Here is a 13361-nt window from a genome sequence, read left to right as displayed (position 1 = left end):
TTAGTCTCTCTCCTGTAGCAGTAAATAAATCTCAAACCCTAGACATAGCCTTTTTGATTTCTGCTTTTTAGTTCTAGATTTAAGATTTATTCTGAACTAAATTTACAGTGTAAAAATGAATTGTTATTTTAAATAGACCTATTTTACCAGTGTTTTTAGTGAATGGTGCGTAAATATTTGATCTTTCACTTGCACTTCTAAAAAATGTTTATCATTATGGTGGGGAGTGAAATATTAGATTTAGGTTTGCTTCCTTTTATAAGGGTCTATATTTGTTTATAATTTTCCCCAAGTTTTATATAGGTAGATAAACTTTTTTTAAAAACACTTTACTTTTTAGAGTAGCTTTAGATTCACAGCAAAATTGAGCGAAAAGTAACAGAATTCCCAAATATCCACTGCCCCCCCACCCCCACCCCCCGTGCACAGCCTTCACCATTATCAATACCTGACACTACAGCGGTACATTCCTTATAATCTGTGAACCTGTATGGATGCATCATTATCACCCAAAGTCCATAGTTTACTCTTGGTGTTCTACATTCTATGAATTTTGACAAATGTATAATGACATATGTCTACCATTATAGTATCTACAGAATAGTTTTAGTGCCCTAAAAATCCTCTGTGTTTTGTCTGTTCGTCCCTCTGTGTGTAATTTTTGTACTTGGTGAGTTTGAACTTTAAACAGATGATTTTGGATTTTAGTTTTCTGAAGACGTAGAGTTAAAGGAGGTAAAATAGGATTATATTTAAAGATACAGACTTAGGGGCGCCTGGGTGGCGCAGTCGGTTAAGCGTCCGGCTTCAGCCAGGTCACGATCTCGCGGTCCGTGAGTTCGAGCCCCGCGTCAGGCTCTGGGCTGATGGCTCAGAGCCTGGAGCCTGTTTCCGATTCTGTGTCTCCCTCTCTCTCTGCCCCTACCCCGTTCATGCTCTGTCTCTCTCTGTCCCAGGAATGAATAAAAAACGTTGAAAAAAAAAAAATTTAAAGATACAGACTTATTGCTAAACGTGGTAGGAAATAACATGGCCCAATGGTAGAAGTGTTAGAGGGAGAGAAAGCTGTTATTCTTGGTTTTGTTGTTCAGAGTAAATAATTTTATAAGTTACTGTCAACATAAAGAAATTTGTAAAAAAAAAAAAATCTTGAACTAATTTGTTCTATGGGGCTAGGTATATTTAAAAAGAAAATCTAAGTATGGGTTCTCAAATGGATACTTTGTTTTATAGTTTTATGCCTTATATGCTAATATTCTTTTAAAAAATTACAGGTAGAGTATAATATTTTGCTCAGAATGGTCTTATACCATTTTTCTTTGGAAAAAGAGACACCATAATGGCCTATTTTGTAATGAGAATTAGATGCTTGTGGTATGGGTTTATATCCCAGTAATCTCCCACTTAAGTCCACCAAATCTGTTGTACTTGTCTTATTCTTTGTACCTGTCACACTTTATTCAGTACCCGACAAAAGGTAAGAATTTTGTAACAGCTGCATGCAAGCGTGAAAAAGGAGTTTAGATACTCAGGTGAGGAGAAGCTCCTTCTTAGTGACTCTGACTGCACATCTATTATTCACTCCATCAGCTATTAAACTTAGCTGCCCTACCTCATTTTTCCTTCTTTTAAGGAAATGACCAAAGAAAATTTGGTACTTTATTTTAGAATAAAGTCTTGTAGTAATAAATATATGGGTTAAGTAAGTCAGCTAACCATTGTTATTTTAAAAAAGTGTTAGCTTTCTTGTATTCCTAGGTGTATTTGTAACCGTTGCTTGTTGATGTTGTATGTAGGATGCTGCAGCTGATTCAGAGCAGACTCCAAGAAGAACATTCACTTCAAGATGTCATATTTAAAAGTGCTTTTAAAAGTGTTTCAACAGCACTTCCACCAAGGTGAGATGTCATTTTTAAATGTACAACTATTTATTAGGAATTGACTATGACAAAGTTTGAGTATTGGTTTAGTTCCTGAATCTCATATTTCTTAGAGAAGATGTAATCATTCTGTATGATGATTTCTTTTTACTCTTAAATTTATAGCCTGTGATATTGATCATCCTGATCACAAATAATATTATTTCCTTTTCATTTAATTTTTCTCTTATGTGTGTATGGCATACTTCCATATAAAATTATATTAGGTTTTAAGAACAAATTAATTGCATTTGCCATTATTTTATGAGGATGTAGAAACTTTCGTTAGGAGTTTGTGTTTTTATTTCACTTTTTTTTCTCTTTTTTAGGTTACAACAGGTGATATTTAGAAATGCTATAATCATGAAAATGATCATTTAAATTTAAAACTATACAGAGGTTTGACATTTGCTTAGGAAGATGTCATTGTTTGAACTTGGATGGCATGCCTTCCCTCATTCTTACTTCCATCTTTCTCTGTCCCCTACAGTGCCAGAAACAGCTGACAAAAGTATGTTTTTATTGGACTAATTCTTTTAATCTTTCTTCTCTTACTGGCCTTAGTCCTGTGGTCAAATGTGAAGAACCATGGAACGAATATATGTGTGTGTGTGTGTATGTGTATGTGTGTGTGTGTGTGTGTGTGTGTATATATATATATATATACATACATATACATATATACATACATACATGTATATATATATGTAATTGTTTTTCTACTTTGTAGATGTAAGAGTTTTTATAAATGTGTAGACTTCAAAAAACTGCTGTTGTACTTTTGACATTTAAATCATTACCTAAAAATTGATTTCTAGGGATTCTTTTCCCCATCTACAAAGTGTTCCTTCCACAGGACGGTGACTGTGTTGAGTGTGCCATAAGTAATCCTTCCTCTCATGTTGTAACAGGGAAGATGATTCATCACAGCCTCCAGATGCTTGCAGAATTCATGGTCATCTCTATGTCAATAAAGTAGCGGGGAATTTTCACATAACTGTGGGCAAGTATGTTCTTTTAACTTACTGAAAATACTTTAGACAAGTTGGCAGCTTGGTTTAAAAGTAAATTCTTTGCTAATCAAATAACATAACTACTAAAGGACTGTTTACAATGTTGTGTATCTGCATTTTTGATATTTTGCAACTTACATTCAGGGCTTCAATCTCAGGATAGAGAAGACTACTAACTTTATTTAAAAATTTTTTTTAATGTTTATTTATTAAAAAAATTTTTAACATTCATTTTTGAAAGTGAGACAGAATGTGAACAGGGGAGGGTCAGAGAGAGAGGGAGACACAGAATCTGAACCAGGTTCTAGTCTCTGAGCTGTCAGCACAGAGCCTGTTGAGGGGCTTGAACTCACAGACTGCGAGATCATGACCTGAGCTGAAGTTGGACCAAGCTTTACCGACTGAGCCATGCAGGCACCCCAGTGTTTATTCAATTTATTTTTTTTTAATTTTATTTTTTAAATTTTTTAATGTTTATTTTGAGAGAGAGAGCACGCATGAGTGGGGGAGGGGCAGAGAGAGAGGGAGACACAGAATCCAAAGCAGGCTCCAGGCTCCGAGCTATCAGCACAGAGCCCAATGTGGGGCTCAAACCCACAAACAGCAAGATGATGACCTGAGCCCAAGTTGTACACTCAACAGACTGAGCCACCCAGGTGCCCCTATTTATTTTTTTAATGTTTATTTTTGAGAGAGAGAGAGCGTGAATGAGTGCGTGTGTGTGTGCACGTGCACATGAGCAGGGAAGGGGCAGAGAGAGAGGGAGACAGGATCTGAAGTGGGCTCTGTGCTGACAGCAGAGAGCCTGATGTGGGGCTCGAATCCACAAACTGTGAGATCATTACCTGAGCCGAAGTCGGACGCTCAACCAACTGAGTCACCCAGGTGCCCCAAGAAGACTACTAACTTTAAAAACTACTTCAAAACAAAAGTAAAACAGTCATGTTATAGTTTATAAATTAAATGAGCTGTAAGTGGATATGGATGAAAACCTTCTACTTGCCAAGTATTAGTAGCCAGGAAGCTCTTACGTAGACATTTTGTTAATTTGTTCATGTTGGATGGCATTAGGTTTTTGTTTTGTTTTTCCTTCTGATGATCATCATCAAAATGCAATCCCTGATGAATTTGAGACAAGTATTTTTATGTAGTTAGAAATTAGTAGTGCCTAAGATAAAGTATGTAGAAGTTAAGAAAAATATCAGACCACCTGTCTTCATGAACAGCACCAGTATAGATACTCTCATATGATATAAACACTTGGTACAGTTCTGAATAAATAGATTCTCTGGCTCTCTCCCTGCCTCCCTCCCTCTCATTCTCCTTCCTTCCATCTAGAGTTGTAGAGCTGAACAGTTCTTCATTATAAAAGACATTTTTTGAGTACTTGCTGTGTGCATAGTACCATGCTAGATACTAAGGATAAAAACCATAAAAAAGAAAGAGAGAAAGTGTTTTTGCCTTTATGGTGCTGACATTCTGTGAGAGAATCCAAACTTTGAACAGTGAATTACACTAATAAATACTTAATTATAGTTGTATTGAAGCTGTAGAAGTATGGCCGATAAGAAACTACATAACAGGGTACTTGACTTACCCTGCACATCAGCAGAGGCTTTATTGAGGAAAACCTTTGAACACTAGTGAATGATTAGGAATTTTATATATAAAGGAGAAAGGGCATCCAGACTGAGGGAAAGGCCATAAAGCAGGAAAAAACGTTGCTAGAGATTTTTTTGTTATATGTGGAGATAAATAGAATAAGTCTTTTATGCAGTATTATTTCAGTGTTTACAATGATGAGATCAGACATTTGTCTTTCTTGTCCCATTCTTCTTGACATTTATGTTTTGTTGTTTTCTTACTGTTGCCAGGATTGATTCTGTAGCTGGGAACCTTAGAATTTCTTAGTATAGTGCAGACAATAGATAATAGCTGGCTCAAAGAAATTGAGGTTTTATTGCTCATATGGATACAAACAATATCCTACTCCCAAACTAACTGAAAGAGAAAGAGGGTAACTTTGACTAATATTTTATGAGCCTCTATATCATGGCCTTGTTTCCAAATTTCACTTCTCTCTCCATGTGATAATTCATGCCATGAATAAGGGAGGCCAGATGGGAAAATATTTGGTTTGTATCTTACCCTTATCTCCGGGATATCTTATGAAATCCACTCCTAATATTTGGTATTAGGTTTACCAAGTTCAATATTGATCTTTTTGAAGATCTCATTTTATCTTCTCAGATAGAATATCATCATTCTCAACTGTAATATAAAGGAGAAATAAAAAGAACATGATTTGTAACACGATAATATGTATTTCGATATGCAAATGTTTGAGCCTGAATACATTAGATAAGGTAATGGAGTAGGCAGAGGCTTACCACTTACATGTAGAATCATCAGGTATGCAGAATGAAACAGATGTATTGGCTGTTCAAATACCACAAATGCTGTTTCTGTTGATTCTGAAATAGGGAACAACTCTGTAATCCTGCAAATAAAACAAAGTAAAATATTTTCTCCATTTCCTAGGAAATTCAGTATGTATTGAAACTACAACAAAGTACTTTGTGTAGCTAAATGGAGTTAAGTTCTAGACTCAGATCATTATTCATAGGTTTTTCACCTTTATGAATGCTGCTTAGAGTGTTTGGAAGTCATGCAAGATGTGGGACAGTATTTTTCTGTGTGACACTGTCCCTGCATTGCAGGATGCCTTGCTTCCCTAGCTGCTGTCCAATAAATGCCAGTAGTGACTCCTCCCTGACAACTGTGGCAGCCAAAAATGCCTCCTCCCAGCCTTCCAGTTTTCAAAACAATCTTTCCTTCACTGAAAATCACATGGAACAATATATTGTAACACATGAAAAATATATGAAATTCAGATTTGACTGTCCAAAAACAAAGTTTTACTAGAACACAGTCATGCTTCCCTGTTTACATATGGCTACTTTCACACTACGAGGACTGAATAATTGTGGCAAAGGCTGTACATGACTCATCACTTTGTGCTGCTACTCGGTGTGCACTACAAATTATAACAAGTTATGACACTTATAGCTTGACAGCATTATAGATGCCCTGTGTATTGCTGTCCTCCAGCATTTAATTTATTTATTGTGTTACTCTGTCAGAAAAGAAAAAGAAATACGGGTTTCAGATATACTTTTAAGGCACAGTGGAGTGTGGATTATTTTATCAAATTTGACCTCAGAATAGGATGTTCATTATGCAATGACACTATAGCTGTGCTATGAGGATACAGGACACTTCAGTAATAGCAGACTAAGCACTCATAACAACATCACTAACTCTTGGGGAAAATAAAAATTTAAAAGGGAATATCTAAACACAAGTAGAATTTCTTCGTAAGAATAGAAAATGAAACTGAGGACTGCCACCACATTAAGTTTAAACGTGACTAATTGGTTAGCTAATGCTAAGGAAAGAAAGCCACTTACTGGCAGGCTGATGGAATTGTGTGTGTGTGCACCAATCAAAGAAAGGCATCTGGGGAAAATAGACTGACTTTGGATGGTTAGCCTTTTGGTGGGAAAAGTGCTTAAGCAACTGAGGACCTTGAGAGCAGTAGCCAATAGTCAGTTAAAAAGCAAGGCAGGTGATACTGAGTGCGTTTCCTTGGCTGTTGAGTGAACAGGAGTTACTAATACTGTTTGTTGATTTTTTTTGAGGAGTCGATGTGAGTTTGAAACGATTGAAGAATTATTTGTCTGTGAATAGCCTGCATGGAACAACTATAGATAAAAAGATTTTTAAAGAAATTGAGAGAACATCAGTGTGTTGCTGGTAGTAAATATGTATGAAGCAGAAAAAGGCTTACGTATATAAATTTTCAAAGCCTGTGAAAATGTAAGGTGTTTAAAGCCTGTAGTTCTATCTACTGTATCAGTAGCAGTACTTCACAGAAAATATTTGAATTGAGCATGTATTATTGAAGTGATAGTGTTGATGGTGAACTTCATTTGCTCTCATGGACTTAAATATCATCATTTTCATGAACTTGTCAGAAGGAAAAGCTAAATGGTACAACTTGCCCTGCTACATAATGGCTCGACAGCTTAGTGGTAAAGATTTTGTGTGTGTATGATTTTGGAACTCAGGGCCAAGATTGAAATTTTTCTGAATAAGGACACTTGCCACCCATTATTATTGAGCACTGAATAGCTTTGGAAGTTAAGTTTTGTGCAGACTGGATAATGTTTCTCAATGAGGTTAGCCTAAAATTTTAAGCAAAAGCAGTGTTTATATATGAAACTCATATTGTGGTAAAGTTATTTCAGCGATAGGTAACGTCAAATGATTTTAAGTGGTTTTCCTTGCTTCCCATGCTTTGACAGCCTGCACTGTCAAAAGTTAAAACAAGAAACGAGATCTCCATTCTTATACTTGTATATATTTTGCAACCTCAAACTATAGTTCCTGAAGTGTTTCAGACCTTGATGCAGGTGCAAAGGAAATTTACATGTTTCAAAATCTATTTAACTGTGTACTTAAGGAAATTCCACCTTAAAATGCAAGTGATCAATCTGTGTTATGCAATGACATGCCGGAAGGAAATACCAAGAGAAGAATGTAAGAGAGTTCTATCCAAGCAATGAATATACTCAATTAAAAGATATGCTCATAGCTTAATATTTTCAAAGATAAAACATATAACATTTCATTATAGATCATCATAACCCATAAATCTTTGTGATCAATTTTGAAAATAGGGAAGCCTAACTCTCAACCCTAGTTAAGGAAAGGTTATCTCCCAGCAAAAATACCTGAACTACAAAAAAAAGTACTCAGTTATTACTATTACATTTTAAATGTCAGGGTACCTGGGTGGCTCAGTCGGATAAGCGTCCAATTCTTGATTTCGGCTCAGGTCATGATCCCAGGGTTGTGGGATCAAGTGCTATGTCCGGCTTCATGCAGGGCGTGGAGTCTATTTAAGATTCTCTCTCCCCCCCCCCCCCCCATCCCTCTCCCCCATCCCTCCCCATTCAAACACCCTCGCTTATTCTCTCTCAACAAATCATTAAGAAAAGGTCGCGAAAAATTTTCTTTCCTCTTGTGTAACTAGTACATATATTTTCAGTGTTGCATCTTGGCCCACAAAGCCTAAAATACTTACTGTCTGGCACTTCACAGAAACAGTGTGCCAACCCCCAGTTTTTTGCATGGCTGAGATGAGTAGACTTAGCAGTTTAAATCATAGGACAAACATGTTTTTATTATATATTAATAAAATTATATAACTGAGGAAAGATCCCCTTTCTGATTTTAATTAGTTGTATGTTTAAATATTATGACTTTAATCTTTTTTTCTTCCTTTCAGGGCAATTCCACATCCCCGAGGTCATGCACACTTGGCAGCACTTGTCAACCATGACTGTGAGCAGTTTCCTAAATTTTTTCCATGAAGATGTCATTGAAAAGTGTTGTGTGTGGGTTTTTTTCTTGTGTTTTGTTCTGAGTGCAGATGCAAGGAGTGTTTTAAAAGTGGGCTTTTGTCGAAACAGATGTCCAAAGGAGAAAATAAATGATTAATTTATTGACTCTAATTCATTTTCTCATGTCTTTAAATTACCTGTGTTTCTACTTATTTATAGCTCAGAAGTTGCTGGGGTTAGGGAGTAGAGCCTCAGTGCGCATTCTATCACTTGGTACACATTTCTGCTAATTTTTAGGGATAATGAAGGGAATGTGTTTGAAGTTTCTTTCAATATATAAACGTACATCTGGACACGTGTATACATATAAAGTATTCAAGTTTTGTGTAATAATTGTCATAAAACTTAGTTTTTAAAGTCTGTTTTAGAGAACAAAACCAAGTAATAAATTCCATAAAAAGTCAGTTTGTCACATTTAGCAATGGTGTGCATTAAAAATATATCTGATTTTTTTCAGTATTTGGCTACATGGACATCATTCCATTTGTTCTAACAATACACTCCTATCACTATATAAAGATTTGGACCAGGAAAGACTCATTATTATTATCTTTGGTTATGAAGATTAGATGTAATATTTCATAGATGTAATTATGAAATTTAAGATACAGCATTTTATCAGAATGTACTTACCATTGTACATTTAATTCCACATATTTATTTGTATTCTCTCAAAATAATGTGATTTTAAATACTATATTATTATACCTGCAGATTGAGATAATTTTATTTGTGGTTAGATAGGAATGTGAACCAATCTGTAATATGTGGTTTTGAATAATTTAATTTCTGTACTTAATTTTGTTTTATTCCTCTTAGCTTACAACTTTTCTCACAGAATAGATCATTTGTCTTTTGGAGAGCTTGTTCCAGGAATTATTAATCCTTTGGATGGAACTGAAAAAGTTGCTGTAGACCGTAAGTATTTAATGATTACTATTGGAATTTGCATGTAGGAATTGTTTTTATAACTTTAATATTAACCCATTTTTAATAATTCTCTTTAACCCCCTTGTAATAAACAGATAAATCTTTAAGTGGATTAAGTGATTGATAATTTTCTCTGGTAAGGTGTGTAAGAGAGAATTTGTCCGTTAAAAAATGAACCATAAGAACAAAATAAGAAATTAGAGTAACAAGTAAGTAGGAAAAAGAGTTGAATTTAAAAGCTCTCTAAATATATGAAAGGTGAATGTGCTAATAGGGCATAACTCCTAATAGGGCACTAAAGAAAGAATAAGAACCAATGAAAGTTTCAACATTATAAGGAATGTTTTCTTAGTATAGGTTCAGAGTTCTAAAATGCATATTTACCATTATAGAAACCTCCTTGGGGAATTTTACGAACATCAGAAACGTAGAGTTATTCTAGAATAGTTTGGTTATTAACACAGTCAGAAGTAGTACATTATAGCATAGATCCCTTTTATTACTGTTTTAACCTTCTGTTCCACTTAAAATTTCATTTTATCCAAATATGGATGGATTATTTTTTTTCTTTTTTTTGGATGGATTATTTTCTTAATTTTATAACAAGTAATCAATCTTGTGTTTCTTGAAGGTTTTTGGTTGCCTTTCCTCTACTGAAATAGTCCTATCTTATGACATGCCCCACCTATAGGACCTTTTAAGGACATGTAAAGCTTCTTGTGCTACTAGGAATTCTAGCCTTTGCAAAACTCTAATTAAGGATTTCATTTTTTATTAATTCAAATAGATTTATTAATATCATTTTCAGTATTTTACTCTTGTAGCATTGTGTTGTAATCAGATGCATCAAAGATGGTTTACTTAGAATCCTGGCTTACATTCCTGAGTATTTTATGTTTGTATGGAAATGCTTCACTTAAGGAAACTTGAGTGTACTAAATTTGGAAATGTGTGAGTAGAAACATTCTGAGAATTAAAAGCTTTATTCAATATATAATCTCCTCTATATGTTCATTGTATACAGAAATACACTGTATGTTACTTATGAGATGATCATTTGAAAACATGTTGGTTAATACTTGGTTGCAGGATGCTAAAATGAATTTGAATTTTTGTACAGAATCAGTTCTAAACAGATTAATTTTCAAAGGCTGTTTTTGAGTTTATTCCTAAATTCACGAAGACGAAGAGACTTTTAGAGTTATGTTTTAAAATGCCACCAGATGAGTGTCAGTAGGTTACTCAAAGCTTTAAAGCAGGTGTGCACTTCTCCTTATTAATATGTGTTCTATTGGGCTTTGTTTCCCAAAAAGAAAAAAGAATTAGCATTACAAATGTGTTGTGTCAGGTAACCATTCCCTGGATGTTTCCCAGAAGTTGTGAGGGGATCACTTAGTACTTACATCTTGAATGCTTTACCAATTTGGACAGACCCATAACCTTTGGAACAATTTGTGACCTGCAACAAAATGTCATTCGACAGTATCTGCCTCTCCACCCCACCCTCACCCCCAAACCTAGACATTAAGTTATCTAACCAATTTATAGCCTTTTCTTGAATTAACAGTGGCACCTACGTCTTCAGTAGTTCTCTGGCCACAGCTTCAATGCTTTCTATTTTTTCCTGTCATATTTCTTTGACCCTTTTGGTTATTATTCATTGTGCTTCACTCCTCACAGGTGATACAATTCCCTTTGTCCTCCATTTTTTTTCCCAAAGTAATTATCCTACCCACGTGTGTAGCACCTATAAGTTATTGCTTCACCGCTCTCAATTTCACCTTTTTTTCATTAATATGTAATACTTAAATACCTTTTTCTCTTAGCACTTTGAGCTCACTACCTTTGTTTACAACACAATAGAGTTTATTTGTAAAAATCTCAAAACTAAGCACAGGTGAAGCAATTCATCTTACATCAAAGGATGAAACTGAAGACCACCCACAATTAATAAGCCATCTATTGGTGGTGGACAGAGTTGACACTCTTCTTCCCTAATCTTATCTGTGATAATAGACTAAAGTCTATTATGTTGGGGTTAATAATAGAGGAACTAGTCAAACACTGTTCATGTTTTTGAGAGTTATAGTCATACAGGTGGTAGGTAAGTAAGTGAAGTTGAAACAGGTTTTATTTTATTTTGTCAGAAACTTGTTTAATATTCGTGTTTGAAGACACTCTTACTGTTAACCTCTCTCTCCTATCTACAGTTTACCCTTCCCTCCCCTATTCTGAATTATACTGAGATAAGAGAGAAATTGGATTGATGGAAATAAAAATTCATTAATGTTGAGCAAAAGAAGATAGACACACAGAAGTGCATATTGTGTACTCGCATTTATATGAAATTCTAGAATAGGCAAAACTAATCTGTGATGACAGAAGGTAGATTAGTGGTTGGCCTAGGGTCAGAGGTACAGGGTATTGACTGCAAAGGGGTATGGAGGAACTTTGTGAGGTGGTAAAAATATTTTCTATTTTGACTGTGGTGGGCAGAGACATTTGTCAAAATTTATCAGACCATATATTTAAAATTGGTGTATTTTATTCCTGTACAGTTTCTATAGACAGTTATTATCATGTAATGTGAAGTACATCTATTTTCATGTCAAATGTAAGGAGGCCCTATTACTTATCTAATTGAAACTCTAGATAGACACTTCTAATTCTAAATTTTCTATAAGATAGACCTGGAAAATTAACCTGTTTTGTATTCTGTGAACTGTTACCTGTTTAAGGTTAATTAATAATTGATAACCTACTGGTATTGATGATTTGTATTAAACTTAGAAATGCCTAAAGGCTATATAAATATGATCCTTTTGATTATGCAAGAACCTTAGACCACCATAGAGTAGGTTCTTTAGTTATTTTCCTCCTGTATCAATTCTTTGTATATATCCAAAGGCTGGCTAAATTGGTTTATTTATATATCTTAAGATATTAGTAAAAACTGAAAATATGTCTTGTGGTGGTTATACTATTATAACTTTATTCTCACTAGTTTCTTTACTGTAAAGAAATGCTACTTTTACTTTTCATATTTGATAAAAGGATAATGTTATAAAGGATATCCAATGACTAGTTCATTTTTTTAACATTTTTGTTTTTGACAAAGAAAGAGAGACAGAGTGTGAGTGGGGGAAGGGCAGAGGTAGAGGGAGAGAGAGAATCTTAAGTAGGCTTCATGCCCAGCGCAGAGCCTGACTCGGGGCTTGATGTCAAGACTGTGAAATCATGACCTGAGCCCAAAATTAATAAGAGACCCTTAACTGAGCCACCCAGGCGCCCCATTTTTTTTCACAACTAATAGATGTGTATACATGACTGTTTTATGCTTATTGAGAACTTGTTTACCAAGTATGAGTATATTGCTTTCGTTGATTCTTTAAAAAATTTTTTTTTGTTAAACACTATCATAAGTAGCATTAAATTTCAAGGTCAATGTGTATAATAGAAGGAGGGTGTATTTGGCAGTAGTATTGTTGCTATTGGATTGATGAAAAAAACACATTTTGTTTTTATTCTAGACAACCAGATGTTCCAATATTTTATTACAGTTGTGCCAACAAAACTACATACATATAAAATTTCAGCAGACACCCATCAGTTTTCTGTTACAGAAAGGGTAAGTTGAATCTAACTGATAAAATGATTTTTTTTTTCAGTATTTTATAGTCCTCTACAAAAAAAAGTTACGACTTGGTGCTCTCCCCCATTTAAAATTTGTGGAAGTTTTGAAATGCATTAATATTTTATTTTAAGCTAATAAAATATTAGAACTGGATATTATTAGTATGCTGTAGAGCAAGAAAAGTAGATTTTAAAAATCTGGAATGTCTTCTCTTCAATTAAAACAAAATATTAAACTATGATGGTATTAATGATTTTATTCTTAATATCTTAATTTTGTAATGTTTTCTCTTGTATTGGTATAATTAGTTCTTACCTGCCAGCAGATTCTCTGGTTTTGTGTTATTAATTTTTTAATTAATGTACTTACCCTGGAGCATGCATGGTTCTTCTGGCTC

The 13361-nt window shown here is 34.5% G+C and overlaps 1 protein-coding gene across 1 annotated transcript in view; it reads left to right on the top strand.

The window, feature by feature from the left end:
• The window catches only part of ERGIC2 (ERGIC and golgi 2), a 41740-nt gene that overhangs the window by 23340 nt on the left and 5039 nt on the right, over positions 1 to 13361 (top strand). The window contains exons 7-11 of the mRNA XM_049625221.1: positions 1797 to 1898; positions 2831 to 2926; positions 8286 to 8341; positions 9220 to 9318; positions 12861 to 12958. Of these exons, the coding sequence (XP_049481178.1) occupies positions 1797 to 1898; positions 2831 to 2926; positions 8286 to 8341; positions 9220 to 9318; positions 12861 to 12958 (451 nt within the window). The remainder of the gene's footprint in view (positions 1 to 1796; positions 1899 to 2830; positions 2927 to 8285; positions 8342 to 9219; positions 9319 to 12860; positions 12959 to 13361) is intronic.

This window comes from Panthera uncia, chromosome B4 (genome assembly GCF_023721935.1).
Source record: "Panthera uncia isolate 11264 chromosome B4, Puncia_PCG_1.0, whole genome shotgun sequence".
Taxonomy (NCBI): Eukaryota; Metazoa; Chordata; class Mammalia; order Carnivora; family Felidae; genus Panthera; species Panthera uncia.
This window is presented reverse-complemented; position numbering and strand designations above follow the sequence as displayed.